The following is a 21,897-nucleotide window of genomic DNA, read 5'->3' on the forward strand; positions in this document are numbered from 1 at the left end:
TGTAAGAGAAATCTAGGAGTTGGTTTTGTCCTCTGTGTCTATACTGAGCCTTAGTACGCTCAGCAGTTTTAGTAATTTCTAAAACTTAACACACAGACCCAGAATTATGGAGGCAGATGTGATATGGTGGCAGCACTGGCTCTGGGCACTGCCACGCACTGCTGAAAGTGGACTCGGAGTCCATCTCCACTGTTTGCTCACGGCAAGTGCTAATCTCGGAGCAGGGGTCACAGTCACGGTGCCAGTAGGAGCCAGGCAGGAAGCCATGGTGTAGAGTGGGTGGTGTGGAAGGCAGCAGGGCCGGGTGGAGAGTGGCAGCCTGGAGGACACACACTGAGTAGATGAGGCCACTCACATCCTGCTCTGCTTCATCACTGTCACGTGGCAGGGCCGTTTAAAATGCTATTCAGCTGGAAACCCATCTATGCGCCGAACTCAGCCCTTGGGCTGCCAGTATTTCTCTTCTTTGCCTTGAAGCGGAGAGTGGCAAACTATGGCCTATGGGCCAACAATGACTTTGTCATTTTTATGATGGTTGGAAAGAAGTCAAGATGGGAAAATGAGATGAAATTCAAATCTTGTGTTCATAAATGTAAGTTTTACTGGAACATAGATAGCCATGCTAATTTTTTACCTATTGTGTGGCTGCTTTTATACTTCAACAGCTGAGTTGAATTTTTGTGACAGAGACCAAATAGCCTGCAAAGCAGCTTAAAATATTTACTCTTGATTTTTTACAGAAAAAGCTTGATAGTCCCTGCCTTGGAGGGTCCCTGTGAGGATTAAGACCTTGTAAAAGGGCCAGGTATAGGTCACATTTGGGGCGCAGTGCCTCTTCCTCATAGCTGTCATTACTCTTTCTGGCAGAAGCTGACCCCCGGCTGATTGAGTCCCTCTCCCAGATGCTGTCCATGGGGTTCTCTGATGAAGGTGGCTGGCTCACCAGGCTTCTGCAGACCAAGAATTACGACATCGGGGCTGCCCTGGACACCATCCAGTATTCAAAACACCCACCACCTTTGTGACAATGTTTGCTCACCCATTCTGTGTCCCCTTTCTTGTCTCATAGTCGTGTTGAGTTAGTGTAGAACCCCAGTGCCTCTAAGTCCCAATTTCTCGTCATTCTTCTTTCAGAATCTGGGGGGTGGGGATGCACAAAGCCATTTAGGGCAGTAGAACAAGTGACACGGGGGGAGTTCCAAGGGTGTGAGTGCGGATTCTGAGAAACACTGATCAGCTTCCCATGGATGTCTGGCTCCTTCCAGCCAGGGGACCCCGCCCTGGGGCAGAGCGAGAGACTCCTCGCTGGGGAGGATGTGGAGACCATACTGCATCTTATCCGTACTCTCCCTGCAGGATTACACCAGCAGTCCAGAAGAGATCTTGCGAAATGGCTTTCTGCTTTTTCTTTCTTTTTTAATGACTATAGGACACTGATATGTAACTGATTTTCTGCTAGAAGTTTGATATCCTCTGAATTTAGCTAAAGGATCACCAGCATTCACCCGGGGTGGAAGAGGCTGTCCTGTAGCAATTACAGCTCAGGACTGTGGCTAACATCTGAGAATAAAGAAGGGCTGACAGAGGAACTGATGCTGTTCAGAGTACTGCCTATTTCATAACCACTGTAGTTACCGTTTCCAAACCTGTCAGCTGCTTTTAAAGTTAAGAAAATCGCTTTGTAACCATTCTATTTGTAAACAATTTTAATTAATTAAAGGTATAAGCACTTTAATCAAAGATGGTACAAGAGGTAATCTGTTTGATGGTCATATTTATCGTCGCTTCTTGTAGTTCCCATAAGTCATCCTCAGTCCTACTATTTGAAAGCAACCTGGGGAACCCTGTTTTCAGTGGCACAGAGGTCACTGAATTGAAGGGTTCATGTGACAAATATGTCTACATGAATAACATACTAGTTTCAACTCACAGATCGTCATCAAAGTCCTCTCCAGTTTTAAAAAGGTCACACAGACGCATGAGTGAAGAACGTGCCTGCATCCCTTTGACCAAGGGCACACCCTCTGCCCAGGGGCCTGTGCCCTGTGACTGCTCAGGGATCCTCCCACAGAGCCACTTGGGCCCAGGCATGGGAGTGTGTGTGGTCTGAGGAGACTGGCGTGCACCAGGGAGCCTGCAGAGGCCTCCTTCCCTTGGAGTCTGGGCCCTGGGGGCCCCCTGCTCAGCCTGTGCTGCCTGGATTGGCCTGAGGCCTCTCTGCAGAGGGGTGAGGGGCTCTGTGTCCAAATGTGAGCTGCTTCCAAGACATTGTTCCCACTTAGACATGGTCCTGACCTGCTGGGCAGGACACGGTGGTTCCCCCCGGGGAACAAGCTCCGTGGTGTCCAGGTCCTCACGACTGCTCTCTCTGCCCTTCCCTGCCAGGCCAGCACGGTCCTGCAGGGGAGACATGAGGTGATGGCACGTTCACCCTTCAGAGGAACAGGTGCCCAGCAGCCTCAAGGGACAGGGAGGAGTGGGTCCTGGGCCTGCGCTAGTCTTGGATGGTACCTCTGGGCACTGACAATTGCTGCTCCGTGTTGTCTACTATCCTGTAGGCTGGCAGGCCAGGGATATGCCTTGATTTTGAGATGAAGCAAAACACAGCAAATAAATGCCCTCTCTCTCACTCCAAATTCCATGACTAGGCTTTCCAAAAGAGCAAGACGTTCTCATGTGGTCAGTGGATCTATCTCATGGGACCTTAGAATCAGATGAGGGAGTGCCTGGGTGCTAGCAGGAAGGACCCTACAACCGTCTGGGGACACCATGCGCTCATCGCCAGGCAGGGGAAAGCTCTCTAGCCGTGTCGAGGGTTTTAAAGCTGCAGATACGCGATGTGACTGCCGCTGGGGCCTGGCTTCTCCCTCTCCCTCAGGAAACAAGGGTTCACTGCAAAATGAGTGCCACTGCCTACAAAGGAGTGTGAAAGCAGTGACAGGAGGGGCCCCCAGGCAGCGTGGAAGAGGCTCTGGGCAGCTGTTAGTGATCAGAGGCTGCCAGCTCTCGGGCTGACTTGCTGTGACCTCTTTGGACCTATGCCAGCCTTGATTCCTCACCTTCAAAACAAAACAGGCTGGTGGTGAGCATTAGACAATGCAGTTAAAATGTTTAGCCCAGGGACTGGTACATCAGTAACTGTCACACTCATTATTCTCTAATTTGGAGACTGAGCACTATACCCTTACCTGGGGGTCACAAAGCTAGTTAGTAGCAACACCAAGTTTGATCTCTGCCTCTTGGCTTTGAATGGGTGCTCTCTCCTACAGTCTGAAGCTGGTCAGGTCAACCCTGGCCTATGTTGGTGCAGCACTGACACACGCCTGGCAGAGTTCCTCTGTCTGGACGCCTGTGGCTCCCACGACAGCATAAAGCAAAACCCTCGTTCTGCGGCCTGGAAGGTATGGTGGGGTCTGCTAGGTGTGAAGCATCAATAACAAGAGCAGGTCCTGGGTGAAGAGAGTGCCCCAAATTCACAAGACCCACCTGGGTAAATGAAGGTGGCAGTTCCTCAGAAATGCAGGGCAGGTCCCAAGTTGAACAGTCTGGTGAAGACCTGGCACCCCATGTAGGATGAAGAGGACGGGCCTGATGCAGAAAAGTCCTACTGGTCAACCTCGCTTGTCTCCAAGGCATCAAATTGCCCTTTTGACCCAGTTCACATCAGTAACAGCAGGGAAACAGTGCAAGCCAGAGACAGGAGGTGGCTTAAGACATAACAAGACACATGGGAAGTTGGACTCTGGGGACAGGGGGAGGGTATAAGTCTTGTAATAGTCCAAAAAACAATTAAATCCAGCATGTGCTCCATGGCCACTGGGACACTGACCTTCAAGGACTTCAAGGTGACCTCACAGTTTCTGGAGTCCTGGACATGAGGGCCACATAGAGGCTGGACTGTGCTCTGGTTCCATTTCCTGGCAGAGAAAATGCTGTCAAGAATCTAGTCCTGGGACTACCCTGGTCCAGTGGTAAAGACTTTGCATTCCAATGCAAGGGTGCAGGCTTCAATCCCTGGTCAAGGAGATCACACATGCCTCCTGGCCAAAAAACCAAAACATGAAACAGAAGCAATACTGGAACAAACTCAACAAAGATTTTGTAAATGGTCCATATAAAAAAAAATCTTAACAATGTAAAAAAAAAGATCCAGTCCTCCTTGTAATAATCTATAATGGAAAAGAATTTCAAAAAGAATACATATATGCACACACATATGTATTATTACTACTATATATATATATAACCAAATCACTTTATAAACCTGAAACTAATGCAACATTATAAATCATCTATACTTCAGTAAAATTAAAAAAATACAACCTAGTCCTACCGTTGAGCAGTGGTCTGATCCAGACTTGGTGGTCATCTGCTCTGACACCTTGCCATCCCTTATAGCTTCCCAGATGGCTGCTCAGCTTCTGCCTACTGCCAACAACAGGTTGCCCAATGACATCCAAGGCAGTCCATTTCTCTGCTCTATAGCTTGCAGTTGCTAGAAAGTTCTTATTTTGAACTGGAATCTACCTCCCCAAAGCATCTGCCCTGGAAGAGCCACCCTAAACCTAGATGAGGTGGTCTCTCAGAAAACTCACTGAAATGCAGGTTAAGCTGAGAGAGGAGACCTATGACAATCAGGTCTTTCCTGCTCTCAGCTAAAATCTCCCAGGCCCATTGGCTTCTCTGGCCACACTTCACTTTGTCAACCTTGCCCTTGAGTTCCTCCCTGAGGTCAGCGCAGTCTGGATGTTCTGAATTAAGTGAGACTCCTAAGAGGCGCCTCCACTGGCATTTTGCTCAGCTCCCACCTCTGCGCCTGGTGCCCAGCCTGGCCAGGGGCCTGTGCTGACGGTGCCTCCTGGCTCACAACCCTCAGACTCCCTGCCAACCATGGAAGCCGCCTGTCCGTCCCCAAACCACGGGGCAGTTAGGTGGGGGTGGGTGAGGCTAGATTGGTGACGGGCTTGGCACCTTTTCCTAGGCAGGCCTGTGCTGAACGGAGGGTCTGGCTTTTCTGTCTCAGATGAAGGCTGACTGTTGAAACACACTCCTCCTCCTTTCAGCCCCAGTTCTTTGGAGTCCCTTTCCAGATACTTCAGCCAGCGGTTCTTTGAGGGCTGGAGTGTTTCCTACAGAATTGGGAAGTAAATTTATTTTCAAAAGTAGGCACCTTTACTGAGAATCCCCAGTGCAACGCTGAGGCCCAAGGGCCGCAGGACCCATGCCTACACCACCACCAGGAAAGGAGTTTGACCGGCAGGTCATGGGAGAGAGATATCCTGAACAGAGCACCCGGCACACACCTGGGGAAAGCTTCAAGACACAACTTACCAAGACCTTTGCGAAGGTCCACACTCCCTGGTCCAGTGGTTTCAAATGAAGATGAAGGCATGAAGATGCTCATTAAAGTGTTACCAATAATAGCAAATATTTATAATAGCAGAAGTTTGGTAAATGCCCAATAAGAAGGGAATAAAAGTAAAGTCGCTCAGTCGTGTCGGACTCTTTGCGACCCCATGGACTGTAGCCTACCAAGCTCCTCTGTCCATGGGATTTTCCAGGCAATAGTACTGGAGTGGGTTGCCATTTCCTTCTCCACAAGAAGGGAATAAATATTGGCAAATCCACTATCTTCTGCAGATACTTTTTAAAAATGAAAATAGTTGAAAGCTATATAGCAACACAGAAGATACAAGTGAAAATTCCAGGATGATGCAAACAAGTATTTGTTACAGAAGTGATGGTGAAAGATTAGGTCTGTAAGTAAAGAAACTGAAAGGATAGACTGAAGCATGCAAGAGCTGATGTGTTAAAGTGGTGTGCTGAAGACCATCTCCCCTATTTACAATAAAAATACGAAGAGAGCCTGGAGTGCAGACGCTGCCAGCATGATTCTGTGATCAAAGGCGGAGCTCCTCCAGGGAGCCTGTCAGAGAGTTGTTTGCCCTGTCCCTGGCAGGACAGTGATCTTGTACCATGGCATCCTGGATGTACCAATGGTGTCATCTGCTCAGCCCCTGGAGCTCTGACACACTGCCCACCCAACACTGAGCACCTACTTTGAGGCCTCGGGACAGAACGGCAGCACGTGAGCCTGCTGTGTGGCTCCACCTAGATAAAGGGGACACGGCAACCCAGGCACTCGACAACAGCATCCTTTCCCCGCCCAGGGTGCTTCGGAACAAGGGGAGGAGGACAAGGAGGTGAAGTTCAAGTTAGGATCAGAAGAAAAAGCCAAGCAGCCAGAAGAAAGAGCCCTTTTCATAGTATTGCAAATATTTGTTAACATGGCTGTCTACACACTTATAAAAGGGAAAGGTTTATTCATTTTTGTATCCCCTGCAGCTTTAAGCCAAGTTTTCATCAGTCAGTGACATCAACATCTGTTTACAGAACAAATGATGAATGAATGAACGGAACCTCCTGGTGACAGAGCCGGCTCAGGCAGCTGGGCTGAGGTGGTGCTGCTGGCTTACCTGTGGACTTGCACGGGCAGCCTGCCAAGGACCCACGTTTTCTTCCTCGTTGGCACTTATGGATTCTCCCAGAGACCTTAGGGAAAGATTGTACAACTGTTCTTTGTAAAACGACCAGGAAGATGAAGGACAGTGAAGACGGGAACAGTAGGATGCACAGACTTAACAATGGCTATCGAAGCCTGCTGAGGGGAACTTATTGATTGAACTTATCTCCGTTGTTTCGATGTGACTTGGACATCCTCCAGCGGTTAAGAAGGCAGCTGCTGCTGCTGCTAAGTCGCTTCAGTGGTGTCCGACTCTGTGCGACCCCATGGACGGCAGCCCACCAGGCTCTGCCGTCCCCGGGATCTCCAGGCAAGAACACTGGAGTGGGTTGCCATTTCCTTCTCCAATGCATGAAAGTGAAAAGTGAAAGTGAAGTCGCTCAGTCGTGTCTGACTCTTAGCGACCCCATGGACTGCAGCCCACCAGGCTCCTCCGTCCATGGGATTTTCCAGGCAAAAGTACTGGAGTGGGGTGCCATCGCCTTCTCCGTCAGAAGGCAGAGGGACCATTTGTTCCTTGGAGCAACAGGAAAAGTAACACAGGGCAGAAGGGGCGCTCTTCACTCAGAGACCAGAGCTGGTATCGTGGCTTTGCCAAAGACTGGCTGTCACAGACCGTGTGACTCTGGGTACATCACTGTATCCCAGTTTCCTTACGTACAAATGGGGATAATAACGCAAGAGGACTGTGAAGATAAATGAGACAACACATGTGCACCTGCCCTGCTCAGGGCCTGAATAGAGACTAGTTCAGCTGAACTCTGACAGTCCCTCCCATCAGCAGCGGCGATGTCCCCACTGCAGAGGGTCATAGGAGTGTCTTTACAGTTGTGTGGTATCTCAACCGCTACGAGATAAGGCCTTTTCCTCAGTCAGATGTATCTTCACCCACCCTCCCAGGGATAGCAGGGGTCGTTCATCACACAGAGAGCACAGTGAGGTGCTGGAGCCTCTGCAGCCTCGAGTGGAGCCGGATGGCCAACTAAAACACGCATTGTTCAAGGGCTGAAGGCTAGCACTGAAGCCGCAACCACCCATGTCCGACAGGGCTGCTACCTCACACGATCACAATGGAACTCTCTCTACTGACCTACAGTGGAAACCCAAGTCCACCAAATGTGGGCACCTCTATGTCAGTTTCTTCATTTGTAAACCAAAGCCAATGATCCTCATGGGGTGACGAGCAAGATGAAATGAGGTCATGCATGTCAAATGCCTACACTGGATACCCCAGTCCAGCTGAGCAGTGTCCTGTCTGCTACTGACCAGAACTCTGCTCACCATACTATGATCTGGGAACTCAGCTCCATCAACTACAGAACCTCTCTCTGCAATATGAAGGTATGGTCTGTCTTCTCACTTCTATTGTTACCCTGAGAACTGGGCATCTACTATTTCTCAGTAGGTGGTTTCTCTTTTCTCCAGCTACATTTTAGTTCTTGCCTTTGTTTTCCATGTTCTGTAGTTTCATTATGTTGTTGTGTCAAAGGGTGGATTTTATCTTTTAAAATTAACTTATTGAGGTATAATTTATAATTAAATTATCCTAAAATGTACCAAATTAAGTGTTGGTACATCAGATGAGTTTGGTAAAGTATATTTTTGAAACTATTACTCCAGTCAAGATATAGAAAATTTATTGATATATAATTAGCAAGATTTAGAAAATTTTCATCACCCTAAAATTCCCTTATCTGCCCTTGTAGGTGAGAACCACTCATCCTTACAAGTATCTGGTCTTTTGTGTCTGACATCTTTCACTTAGCAACGTGTGTGAAGTTTGCCCATGTCATTTTTGTTGCTGAGTAGTATTCTACTGTATGAAAATACCACAAAATGTATATTCAAAATCACACTGTCTTGATTGCTGTGGAGTTACACTAAATCTTGAAATCAGGTTGTAGAAGTCCTCCAGTTTTGTTATCAAAACCGATGTGGCAATTGCATTTCTATATAAATTTTAGGATCAGTTTGTCAATTTCATAAAAAAAAAAGACACAACTGCTGGAATTTTGACTGGGATTGAGATGACTCTATAGATCAATTTAGGATGAACTGACATCATGACAATGCTGAATGTTCTAATCCATGAACATATTTCATCATTTAGATCTTTTTAAAACTTCTCTCAGCAAAGTTGTGTAATTTTTACTGAAAATATCTTGCACATTTTTGGGTTATTATTTATCCCTAAGTATCCTGTTTTTTGATGGTATCATAAATGGTATTTGATTTTTAAAATTGTTTTCCAACTATTCACTGCAATTATATAAAAATAAAATTTAGTTTTGTATATTGACCATGTATCCTTGTGATTTTGCTAAATTATTAGTTCTAGTAGCTTTTGGATAGGTTCATTAGGATCCGCTACAGACACAATGTTTTTATCCAGTTTGGGATTAGATGCACTTCCTGAATCTAAGAATGTGAGCCCTTTGATTCTAGAAAAAGTTCTGTCCATTTCTGCAAACACTGCCTTTTCCCATTCTTTTTATTATCTCTTGCTGGAACTCGTCTCTGTGTCTTTCCTGTCTCTGAACTTTCATATTTTCTACCTTTCTGTCTTATTCACCTTGACAGTGTGAATCATTTCTTCAGATTTATCTTCCATTTCACCAATTCTCTCTTTAGTTGCACTTAATCGGCTTACTAAGTCCACTAAACTGTTTTTAAAAAGACTTACTTATGTACTTACACTTTGGCTGTGCTGGGTCTCTGTTGCTGCGCTTGGGCTTTCTCTGCTTGCGGTGCGCGGGGCTCCTTCACTGTGGGGCGTGGCTTCTCCCCGCGGTGGCTTCTCCTGCTGCAGAGCACAGGCTCTAGGCATGCAGGCTCCCTGCGTTGCCTCCTGTGGGCTCCAGAGCACAGGCTCAGCAGCTGTGGTGCAGGGCCTGAGTGCTCCGACACGTGGGATCTCCCAGTACCAGGGGCCGAACTAGTGTCTCTTGCAAGGCGAAGTCTCAACCACTGGGCCAACACGGAAGCCACTAAACTTTTAATTTCAGTGACCAAACTTTTCATTTCTACAAACTTTTTGGTTGTTCTTTAAAAAAGTGGTTATTTTTTTAAAGTCTCTTGCTCTTCCTATATCAACCAAACTCATTTAATTTCATTAAATATATTAGACATACAATATTATGTATTCTGAACTCTTTTTGGATCTGACTTCTCTGTCATTTCTGCTGTCTCTTGCTCACGGCGACATGCTTCCTTAAGTAAGTTAAATGATCTTTAACTTTGGGTATATGCCACTTGGAATTTTATATATCCTTTGATGCCTGGGTTGAAGCTGTATTGCTCCAAAAAGGAGCTACATTTATCTCTGCTTCCTGGGACAATTTAAAAATCAGTTTGAAGGGCTTCCCTGGTGGCTCAGTGGTAAACAATCTGCCTGCCAATGCAGGAGACATGGGTTTGATCCCTGGTCTGGGAAGATCCCCCGGGTCATGGAGCAACTAAGCCTGTCTGCCACAACTATTGAGTCTGTGTTTTGGAGCTTGGGAGCTACTAAAGCCCACACACCCTAGATTCCATGCTCTGCAACAGGAGAATCAGCCGCGACAAGAAGCCCACACACTGCCACTATAGAGAGCAGCCCCTGGCTTGCTGCGACGAGAGAAAAGCCTGTGCAGCAACGGAGACCCAGCACAGTCGATAAAATAAACTAAGTCCTCAGCTTGAGACTTTTCACACAGCATGTGTAAAAGGGTGAAAGGTCACGTGACAGCATCTTTGTGTTTACACAAGCCTGGAGCAGTGTTTCCCCTCTTCAGCCAGTGCCAAGGGCAAGACAGGCTGGGTCAACCTACCTCGGAGGGGTGCACTTCTAGGTCATTTGTACACCAGGGGTGCAGTCCTCTGGGCACTCAGCTCTACGTGGTGGTCTCCGACTGACCTTCCCACACTGGCCAGACTTTGTCTGTCTCCTGCCCCCCTCCCAGCTACATGGAAGCTGCAGGGCAACAGGTTTCAAACGCCCCAGCAGCCCAGCTTATTCTCTGGATTTTGGCTTTTGCTTCATTTTTGATCTCTGATGGCTACTTACCTTCTTGTCATCTCGTCAGTGCCTTTAAAATATCGTGGCTGGCATTTGAAAATTAACTTCAGTGGGAAGATTGTTCAGTATCTAATTGCCATGTTGTTAGAATGGAAATCTAAGGGATTTCTCCATCATATACTCCCACCATCCACTCGAGATGAAAACAGGGCCAGATAACCAGGCCTCCCTCAAACTATCATACCTGAGTGACATCTCCGAAATCTGTCCCTGCAGCAGGTTTAATTTTTGGACATGGCGTCTACAGTCAGCACCAGAGCCCTCACCGTAAGCCTGAGAAACAAACATAGATATGAGTTTAAAAAGTATTGACAGAATGCTGAGAAACAGACCCATTCGAGACACAACTCAGGGAGGGTAAAAATGTACTGTGCAAGGCCTGAAGCACCATGCAGGAACTCAAACAATGATTGCCATTTCTGCAGGGATTTACAAACTAACAGTCTCAGTGACTAATTTCAGTCAATCTGGCTGCCCACCATCACCCTGAATTTTACATGTCAAATCCAAACTCAACCCAAACCCCACACAAATTGGTTAATAAACATAAGGAATTCAGAAGAGAAGTAACGCAAATTGCCAATAAACATGAAATGATACTTAACCCTCACTCATAATCAAAACAACATAAAACAGACGAGATACATATTTTTCACTTAGTAGTCACTCACTTGTTCAATACATATTTATTAAGTACCTATTATGTGCCAGGACGAGAACTAGGTAAGGACAATACAAGAGTGTATAAGCATCACTGTCATCACGGAGCTCTGCAGTGTAAGAGACAGATAACAAGCACAGAAGACACCTTTACGGCCAGCAGATGGTGAGAAGCGCTACACAGGAAAGCAAGGCAATGCAGTGGGCGTGGGCAGAGGGGAGACACAGTAGGTAATTTTATACGAGGTGTTCAAGAGGTCCACGAGTGGATCACTGAGAGGGTAACATCTGAGCACAAAACAGGAAGATAAGCGGGAACAAATCATGTAGATAGCAGAAGCAATGAAACAGAAAGGAGTGCAAACACCTTGAGCCTGGCATTTTGGAGAAACAGCGAAGAGGCCAAGTGGCTGGAGTTGAATGGTCTAGGGCAAAGAGGGTAGGAGATGAGGTTTGAGGGTGCAGGCCCTGTTAAAGGAAAAGTCAGCCTTATGGGCATGAGATCTGCTCTGCTCTCTTTCTTGAAATTCTTAATAATCTCATCTTTGAACCTGTGTTGTATAAGTGAAGTCTGATGAGATGATGAAACATGCTTCTAAGTCGTGGACAGCGAATGTGCCCACCGTTCTTTGCCACTCTGTTTGCACAGGGCATGCCCAATGCCCCTGCGGCACAGAGTCCCAGTGAGCCCGCAGGGCGTGAGAGCCCAGTGAGGCTCCAGGCATGGGTGGCGTGCGCTGCCTGTGCCTAAGTCCGGGAGGGGCACCTGTGCCTGAGGGGCCAGGGCTCCCAGGGGGACCAGAACCTGCTTTAGCTGCAGAAAGAAGACAAGGGTATTCCACTAAAAGCATCAACAACCAAGTAAACCTATCATATCTCTTCTTACCCCTATTACCTCCCTGGAATAGCCTGTGCTGAAAACGCCACAGAAAATGGGAGAGAAGCACAATCCACAGTTCCTCTTCTTCTCGGTACTTCCTGACTAATCAGTGAGTGGAAGGTTGAGAGTGTACGTAGAATGTGTGTGAGTCAAGCAACGAGGTAAAAATAGTTGAGTTAATTTTGTGCAACATCTCCACTCTTAAGAATAAAATATGTAGGCATATATGAGCTACAAAAGAAAAACTGCAATTTTGATCATTCTACATGTGTACTAAATGCTCTTATATTATTCTGTATATGTTCCACATACGTACTAAATGTTCTTAGCATTTAAAACCAGTGTTGCACAGTCTAAATGGTATTGCACTATTTAAATGTTAGCTTTTAACATGTTAAAATGTTGGTTAACACTAGCATTTAGTTAGTTTTTCTTTACACAGGAACAAATCATACAGTAAATTAAAAAAATACCAAATAGGGACTTTCCTAGCGGTCCAGTGGCTAAGGCCCGAGTCCTATCCCTGGTGGGGGAACTGGATCCCACATGCTTCAACTGAAAGACCCTGCATGCTGCAACTAAGACCTAGAGCAGTCAAATTACTTAATAAATAGAAATAAATATTTAAACCATTAGTAAATAAAAAACATTAGGAAAAGTCAGGAGATCATGAAAGAAGGGCTTAATATTTGGAACCTTTAATAGCAGTTTTTTTCTGCTTTTGCAAAGGGGCCCCACATTTCCATTTTACACTGTCTCCTGCCCCGTCCAGGCCCTGTCTGAAGGCACATATATGTTACTCCAACCTGGAAGGTCTGACATGATCCTGCGCATGTAGGACCCTTTGGCCGTGGTGCTGAGACTGTATGGCTGAAACAGGTGACCAGTCAGGAGGGGGCTGCAAATACCGCGGCAACTCAGCCTGCTGTGATAACAAGTGGGCACAACGTGGGTACGTTTTGACTGCATTTGCTGAGGGATCACGTGAAGAGTATAAAAGAAAAAGAAGAGTCAGGGATGAGTTCAAGGTTTGTAGCCCAAACAACCAGAAAGAGAGACTGGGCAGTTAAGAGATGGGGATGACTGTGGGAAAAGCAGGTAGGTGAAAGGGAGGGGAGGGCTCATTTGGGAATATAGGTTTGGGGTGCTTGTTAGATATCCAGCAGAGAGGTAAGTGGCTGGAAGCATATACAAGTTCACTGGCAGGCCGTGGGTCTGACACAGACACTTGAGAATTGTCAGACTGTCTTATCTCAGACCACTAAGGGAATGACTGTAGCTAGAGAAGAGGTGAAAAACAAAGCAAAAATCTGAGTCCCAGAGCACTCCAAAGTCTAGAAGACGAGGAGATGGGAGAAACTGGCAAAGAGGACTGAAACACCAGCTGGGAAGACGGGAGGAAAACCAGGGGCAGGGCGACTGGAGCCCAGGAGAAGACTCCAAGGAGGAGGAGGAGGGGAAAAACTCTGACAAATGCCGCCAATAAGCCACGTCACCTGAGGACTGAGAACCAACCCTTGATGACTTGGACATGAACAATTTTAGTAGACTGGTGGGGAGTGAAATCCCATTTTGGGCAAGTTCAACTGAGAATGGGAGGAGACGAACTGGAGAGAGTAAAGGCAAAATTTAAAAAGATTGATAACTGACTTATGATTGCCAAGAGGGAGTAGGGTGGGGAAGGGCTGGACTGGGAGTTCAGGGTTAGTGGGTGTAAACTATTACATATAGAATGGATCAACAATAGTGCTCTACTGTACAGCACAGGGAAGTATATTCAATATCCTGTGATAAACCATAATGGAAAATATGAAAAAGGATGGATGTGTGTGTGTGTGTGTATACACACACATACAGTTTCTGCAAATAACTGCATCACTTTGCTGTACAGCATAAATGAACCCAATATTGTAATTCAACTATACTTTAGTGAAATAAATTGAAAAATAAATTCCCAAAAGACTGACAACTTATGTATGGCATAACTGGGAGGGTGCGTGCTCTCTTGCATGGCAGAAACTGCTCTCTGAACGCTGAAATGCATTCTCTCCTCATCTGAGAGCAGACCAGACTACACTTTCCAGTCTTTCTGGCAGTCAGCTGTGGCCATGAGACTAGGTTCCTTCCACTGGAATGTGAACCACTTCCAGATTCTTCCTGGGTAGCGTCTTCCTCATCTTGCACCTTCAGGGCCTTGCGGCAGCAGGAGATAAGCCTCAGGGAATAGCAGAACCTCAAGATGACAGGTGCCAGGGGCCCCCGAATGATCACACCACGTACAGCTGCCCTGCTGATCTCAAACTCTCCCAGGACTGTTCAAAATAGCAAGAGAAACAACTTCTATTGTGTTAAGCCACAATCGTGGTGCCTGTTTGTTAATGTGGCCTAGTCAGTCCTAAGCCACACGCCACTGCATAAGCATGGGAGGCGCTGAGGAAGGCAAACCTTCCTCAAGAATTCAGAAATACAGGCTGATATCTAAAACGTGTACAGTCATCAGCCAGCCTCCTGACTTCTGAGACCCCATCTCAAGGTAGGCCTCAGCTGCCCTACTCACCGACAGATGACCTAACTGTCCCCACTCCTACCCATCCCAAGTGACAGGAAACAGAGGTGGATATCTGAGTCAACCGTGTCAATCAGATTATTTCTCCCAGGACTTTATAACTGGGATTCAGCTTTCAGTTGGTTTGAAATGAGATTCTGTGGTCTGTGAGTGGAGTATGTTACTGTGATCTGGAAAGAGAGAGAAAGGAAAGGAAAGCTAGAAAGGGAGAGGAGGAGGGAGGTACAGTGAGAAACTCGGTGAAGGGAGGAGGAGGGAGGGAAAAGAAGATGCTTGTGTGGCTGGCAGCTCTTCAGGTCTTGGGGTTGGTTCTTCAAAGGGTCAAGGGCAGTTCTTCCCTTGATCCCCACAAGATATCCCAGTACCTTGCCAGTGCATTTAAAATTTTGCTGAAGTGTTTTTTCCTATAATCTGCAACTAAGAGAACCTTGGTTGAAAGAATTCCTCTGATTTAACTTGTAGGAATTTGTCCTAAGGAAATAATTGGTCCAGTAAAGAAAGAGGTATTTGTAAGAAGCTTCACTACAGAGTTCCCTGGTGGATTAGACAGTAAAAAATCTGCATGCAATGCAGGAGACCTGGGTTCAATCCCTGGATCGGGAAGATCCCCTGGAGAAGGGAATGGCAATCCACTCCAGTATTCTTGCCTGGAGAATTCCATGGACAGAGGAGCATTGTGGGCTACAGTCCATGGGGTCACAAAGAGTCGGACATGATTGAACGACTACACTTTCTTTTACTACAGAGTTGTTCATAATAATGAAAATTAAAATCAACCTAAGTGCCCATCAATGTGGGGCTGGTCATTTATTCATTCAACAGACATTCCTCGAGCGAGCACTATCTCACAGGCACTGTGCTAGGTACCAAAAGTATACAGTAAAATGTCGGAAAAAAGGGTATATGTGTGTCCATCAACAGATGAATGGATACAGAAGATGTGAAGTGTGTGGGTGTATGTCTGTATATATAAATCTAATGGATTATTACTCAGTCATAAAAATGAAATATTGCCATTTGCAACAACATGGGTAGACCCAGAATGTATCATACTGAGTGAAGCAAGTCAAAGACAAATAGTATATGACATGACTTATATGTGCAATCTAGAAATAATACAAATGAACTTATTTACAAAACAGAAACAGACTCACAGACATAGAAAACAAACTTATGGTTACCAAAAGAGGGGGAGAAGAATAAATTAGGAATATGGGATTAACAGATATACACCACTACATATAAACAAGGATTTATTATATAGCATAGGGAACTACATTCAATTTCTTGTAATAATTCGTAATGGAAAAGAATAGGAAAAAAATATGTATAAGTAAATCACTTTGCTATATACCTGAAACTAACATAATACTGCAAATCAACTATACCTCAATTTTTTAAAAAATGTATATAAATAAAAGAGGCAAAGCGTTTACTCTCAAGGACCTACAGTCTGAGACGGACAATACTCACATAAACACACTTGAATATATTTCTGATGGGGAAGCGAGATTAACTAGGGGATGCCTCAACAACAAGCACACAGAGGGAAGCAGGTCTGGATTGTTTCAAGGTCAGAGGGAAAAACCCCTGCAGCTGAAGGACGAGAATGATGCGACGAGGCTGCAGAGGTAGAATCAAGGGTTGGAGCAGGTGAACAAAGGGCTCAGTGAGGAGACTGTGGTATTAGAAATCAGGTGGGTCAGTAAGAACAGACTTAGAAAAAAACCGTAATCTGGGTGAAAAAATTGGGCTAATAAGAGCACTTACAATATGCTCCCTTCAGTCCATGTGCTCTTTCACCTCCTGACTACCTTCACACCCTGCTCGTCCGTTCTCACACCCTTGGATCCCTAACAGCTGTCTGTCCATCCCCGGTTAGGTCTGATTACTCTTACAGACTCTGCACTCTCCTCTCATTGTACTCAGTTTAATTTTAAATTACATGTGTGGTTTTAGTTTCTCTTCCCCTTTCACAAGGGCAGATCTGTACAGGCAATAAGGACACCTTCTTACCTTTCACTGTTTCCCATGCCTACACATAGAAGGTACTCAGTAAATACTGACTGACTGAATAAACACAGGAAGGTCACTTTCCAGGCACTGCTCCATCCACTTCACTTCCTGAAGGAAGATGATCTTAAGGAGCAGGAGCTCTGTATCTAATGAACCTGAGTCAATAATGAACACTGGGTTCCATGAGAAACATACTTCTGCATGGCTGGGTCCTACCTGCTTTCTGGTAAGGGTATTAGACACCCTGCTTCTTGGGACTCACCTGCAAAAATGACTGCTTCTTTCCACAAGCTTTGCATGTCCACTTGAGACTCTTTTTCACCTATAATGAAATTTCAGAAATAGAGCTACAATAATTATTTGAAACAGTTGGAACTGGATCAGAAATAGTAATTTAAAGAGATCAGTGGAAAAGAATAGAGTCTAGAAACAAACCAACACATGTATGAAAATTTAGTATATTATAAAGGTGAAGAAAGAAGAGCCTATTTAATAAGTGGTTCTGGGAAACTGGGTATCCATATATTAATAAACAAAATCAAATTAGATCTCTACTATCTGTTATTCTCAAAAAACTCCATAACATTTCAAGTCTTGATAAATCTGACTAGATGGGGTGTCTCTCAACATAATAAAATGGCTTACTTCCAGCTCTAAAGCTGCAGAATCACCATGAGCAGACCCATGAAAGTCAAGAACAAGTCAAAGATTTGCACTATTATTTACTGTCTTTTCGGATGTGCTAACCAATAGAATTGGAAAAGAGAAAGTAATTAAGAGGTATGAAAACGGAGGGAAAAAAACTAACCTTATTTATGAATATTATGATTTATTTCTTTAAAACTGAAGATAATCAAATGAAAAACTACTAAAACCAGTAAGACAATATATTAACATAGGCGCTAGGTAGAAAATGAATGTATCTTCAAAAATTAATATTGTTTATAAGCAAACATATAGTTAGAAGAGATAATGAAAAAAAAGTCCATTTATAATGGCAACAAAGAAAATGTTACCAAGAGGCACCAAAGGTGCTTTAACAGGTGGAATGAGGGCTTCCCTGGTGGTCCAGCAGTTAAGAATCCGCCTGCCAACGCAGGGGAGACCATTGACCCCTGGTCTGGGACAACTCCACAGCCTCAGAGCAACTAGGCCTCTGCACAACTAGACCTGTGCTCTGCAACTGCTTTAGCCTGCCCCGCTACAGCCCACACTCTGCAACAAGAGAAGCCAAGGCAATGAAGACCCAGCGCAGCCAAAAGCAAATTAATACTAACAATAAAAACTCTTTAGAAAAGAGATAGCATGCTTAACATCATGAAGATGTTTAGGTTGATTCATAAAAATAAATACAATTGAAACAAAAATCATCGGGTCTTTTGGAGAACTACCTAAAAGGATTCTAGAGAGGACAAACAACATCTATTACAAATTTAAGTGGGTATAATCCTAAGATTCTACTTTTCAGCATCTACTTTCAAACACCATAAAACTATTGTGTACTTTCTATAGCTACATATACAAGTAAGACATGCAATACAAAATAATAAAAGCTCTGGAAGGACAAGCAGTAACTGACTAGCTCTGAGGGGCTAGAAAGAGCGAGGGAGAGAGAGAATACGGTATAAAAGGATCTTTGCAATTGGACAGGCCTAGCAGAGGAGCTTTGGAGAAGGAAATGGCAACCCACTCCAGTGTTCTTGCCTGGAGAATCCCAGGGACGGGGAGCCTGGTGCGCTGCCGTCTGTGCGGTCGCACAGTCGGACACGACTGAAGCGACTTAGCAGCAGCAGCAGCAGCAGCAGCAGCAGCAGCAGCAGCAGCAGCAGCAGCAGCAGCAGAGGAGCTTGGCCGGCTAGTCCTCGGGGTCGCAAACAGTCGGAAGCGACTGAGCACGCCTGTACTGGGTCTTCCTAGTAGTTCCAGCTAGCGGGAGCTACTCTAGTTGTGGTGCCAGGGTTTTTCATGGCGGTAGCTTCTCTGTTGCAGAGCATAGGCTCTAGAGCTCCTGGACTCACAGCTGTAGCTCATGGGGCCCAGAAGTTTTGGCACATGGGCTTAAGCGCTTGGAGGCATGTGGAATCTTCCCCAACCAGGAAACAAACCCCTGTACCCTGCATTTGCAGGCGGATTCTGACCCACTGTACCACCAGGGAAGTCCTGGTTTCTACAAATCTTACATCCAAAAAGCAAAATGCTCCCCAAAGGCCACAACAACGGGTATGGAGAAGTGACATCAATAAAACCTAATTCTCACAACTGATACCATCACTTGTCCAGGCCTCAAGCACACTCCGCAACCCCACGAGACTGAGCCCATGTCTGCGAGCAGGGCGTGAGGAAAAGGTCTAGCCTCTCAAGGCTCCACCTCGTCTCGCCCGCCATCCCCGCGCTCGGGGGAGGGGAGGCCCCACCTGGTGAGCCTGGAAAAGGCTGCAACAGCAGCAACGAAGGACCCGCGCCTGCTGAGGTGCCATCGCGACGCCCTCGCCCCTGCGTTTTCGCCGGCTTCCGGTCCGCCGCGGCCCCGCCCTTCACGCGCTCGGTGCGCTCAAGCCTCGGCCCCGCCTCCTACGCGCGTGCGCCTTGGGCTCCGGCCCGCCTGCGCACCTCTGCAGGTGGGATGTCCAGCGTTTGTCAGCGGTCAGCTGGGATCCTGGGCGCCCTCAGGAGTCGGGTATCTGTGCTGCGAGTTGGGCACTGTTTGGAATTTTCGTTAGTCAGGTCACCGGTTCTCCGTCTGAGCCCGGACTCCCTGGGAATGTTCAAGTTGGTGGGGCGGGGTCTCCAGCCGGCTCTTGGGGTCTGGTCTTTCCGGGTCCCATTTCTTCTGCCTCTTCAGGTAGGGGAAGAGCAAGCCGGAGGTCTCCTCCCTTCTCCGGCCGACTCCCTGGGCCCACGGTTGGAATTTGCAGGACCTCTGATCAAAGGTGGTGAGTTAACGTTTGAGCCGGAGCGCCGAGAATCCTGCGGAAATAGGCAGTTCACCAGCCCTACGCTATTCCGAGAGGGAAACTGAAACGCCCGCCGGTTGAAAACGAAATCAGTCCTTCCTGCAATCCCAGGAAAGCTCTGCTCTGAAAGATGAAGACCAAGTCCCGTTTGGAGCAGAGGGGAAAGATTGCATCCCTCATGTCCCAACCTCACCGGGACCCTAACGCCATTCCGCCAAGACATTACCACGTGCCTGACAATATAAATCATCTTGTTAAAATTTAAAACGCCCAGTCGTGACAAGGCTGGGGTTAGAGAGGAACCTTTCTTATAGGATGCTGGTAAAAGGGGAAAACAATCTGGCGTTTATCTCGATCCAAAGAATAATCTGAATCACCCAAATGTATTATTTATGCACGAATGTTAACCGAAGTATAACAGGAAAAAAGTGGAAATAAGTATTCTGAAGAATGGACCATCATGCAGGTCCATTACAGAGTTTGAAGTGAAAATGCTAGCATGTGTATTGTTAGGAAGCAAGGAAGTTACCAAGTATACACAATAGCAGTTAGGTAAAACCAAGCATTATTTGTTTACATATAATGTGCATGGGCAAGGGTTATAAATGCCTTTTTATAAGTGATTTAAAATTTTTAATATTTTCCAAATTTTGCACAATAGCATATATTAGAAAAAGCCAGTTAACTTAAAAAATTATGTTTGAGACTGACTATACAGTGACTGGAGCCACCTATGACCACCTGTGCGTCAACCGGACCCCCTTCCACCCCCCAGCCAAACTACAACTTCTACAGCAGTCAGGACTTGGTCAATGACTACCAGTTGCCCACCTTTTTAGACTTCTCCACCAATCAAGAGGAAGCCGATTATGCGCCCCAAACCAAACACATAAGGCATCCTGCTTCCCCACCAGCAGCCTCTGATCAGAGCATACCTGAAGCCCTCCCTTGCTTTCACCATAAGGCGTTCCCACTCTTCTGACTACCTTTTAGTCTCTGCCAAACACAGGTAATGGTGGCTGACTTCTCTTCTATAGCAAGCTCTTGATAAATGGTTCCTGTTCTCATTTGGGTGGTTTTTGTTTATCTCCAAGTCTCATCATTGTGGATGAGAGTTTCTGGCAGCTACAAAGAATGTTTTGTGGTTAATGAAAAGGGCAGAATAAAAATTTCATAAATGATGTGAGTTCAACTTTGAAAAAGATAAATACAGGGGAAAAAACACCAAAATAATGACTAATGAATAGTAGTCTTAAATACTAAGAAAAGTTGTTTTTCTACTGTTGTGTATTTTTCCCTTTTTCTGCAACAAACATGTAATCCTTTAAAATTCATATGCATATTTTTTTCTTGGAAATTATAAGAATGACTCGATGAATAGTTTGGTACAACAGATCACTTGGTAAGGAGTTTTAAAATATACACTGTTTACTTACAGAATCCAAATATATTTAAAACTTTATTATCCACATATTGTTTAGTGTTACTGTTCTTGTTATTGGGCCTCCCTAATAGCTCAGTTGGTAAAGAATCCACCATTAATGCAGGAAATGTTCTTGTTATTAAACATTTTGACTATCATGCCAGGTTAAATGATTAACAGATGAAAGTATATTGTGTATTTTTATACACTTATCACATAAAAAGGCTAATGTCCTCTTTTATATTGTTTACTTTCTTCAGTATACTCTCAGATTTATACTTCTACATGGTGTATAAAACATTTATTTACATTCCAAATTATTTAAATCTTTCTAATTGATTATAACCAATTTGATTTTAAACTGCCAATTTCATGGAATTCTTATGTATATGCTTAGTTTCATTATGGCCAAGAACTATAATTTCATTACAGTCTTTCTGGCAGTAAATCCTTTGAAATTAATTTATGACAAAGCATGTAGTCAGCTTGTGTAAACACTAGAAAGGAAATTACATTACCGACTTGTTAAGAAAGAAAAGTTGTTACGTTTCCTTGATGTCGTTTTGCTGTATTTATTGAAAAGTGACTCAGCAGTTGTGCACAAGGTAAAATCATGGGGGCTTTTATTTTCAAAAACATCGATAAAATCTAAAGAGCTATAAAATAGATTAGTACCTGGAGCTGCGGAGGGAGGGGGGATACAGGCGTTGGCAGCACATGGGCAGGAGGGGTCTTTCTGGGGTGATGGAAATATTCTAAAGTTGAATTGTGGCGATGGCTGCACAGCTCTCAGTTTACTAGCAATCACTGAATTGTAG

At 45.3% G+C, this 21,897-nt stretch overlaps 2 protein-coding genes across 3 annotated transcripts in view; one reads left to right on the forward strand and one right to left on the reverse strand.

Moving 5' to 3' along the window:
* Positions 1–1,740, forward strand: part of SQSTM1 (sequestosome 1) — a 71,103-nt gene extending 69,363 nt beyond the window's left edge. For both annotated transcript variants that reach the window (XM_070373493.1, XM_070373492.1), the window contains exon 8: positions 868–1,740. In XM_070373493.1, the coding sequence (XP_070229594.1) occupies positions 868–1,025 (158 nt within the window). In that variant the 3' untranslated portion in view covers positions 1,026–1,740. The remainder of the gene's footprint in view (positions 1–867) is intronic.
* Positions 1,741–1,926: 186 nt separating this feature from the next.
* Positions 1,927–21,504, reverse strand: MRNIP (MRN complex interacting protein). Its single transcript, XM_005893435.2, has 8 exons — positions 19,117–21,504; positions 16,965–17,024; positions 10,765–10,853; positions 6,477–6,552; positions 4,972–5,129; positions 3,830–3,917; positions 3,487–3,588; positions 1,927–2,397 (listed from the first exon to the last, which is right to left on the reverse strand). Exons 1-8 carry the CDS (start codon positions 19,177–19,179, stop codon positions 1,927–1,929), a joined length of 1,107 nt encoding a protein of 368 aa, XP_005893497.1. The 5' UTR covers positions 19,180–21,504.
* Positions 21,505–21,897: the final 393 nt, after the last annotated feature.

The sequence above is a fragment of the Bos mutus genome, chromosome 7 (assembly GCF_027580195.1).
Source record: "Bos mutus isolate GX-2022 chromosome 7, NWIPB_WYAK_1.1, whole genome shotgun sequence".
NCBI classification, from domain to species: Eukaryota; Metazoa; Chordata; class Mammalia; order Artiodactyla; family Bovidae; genus Bos; species Bos mutus.

What these genes read in the sequence shown, in the direction of transcription:
- MRNIP (XM_005893435.2), bottom strand. Translation starts at nt 19,179, where the DNA reads ATGGCACCTCAGCAGGCGCGGGTCCTTCGTTGCTGCTGTTGCAGCCTT. An exon ending in GCCTTTTCCAGGCTCACCAG is followed by an intron (nt 17,025 to 19,116) that starts GTGGGGCCTCCC and finishes ATTTCATTATAG; the next exon opens with GTGAAAAAGAGTCTCAAGTG. An exon ending in TCACCTTGAAGTCCTTGAAG is followed by an intron (nt 3,589 to 3,829) that starts GTCAGTGTCCCA and finishes TTTCTGCATCAG; the next exon opens with GCCCGTCCTCTTCATCCTAC.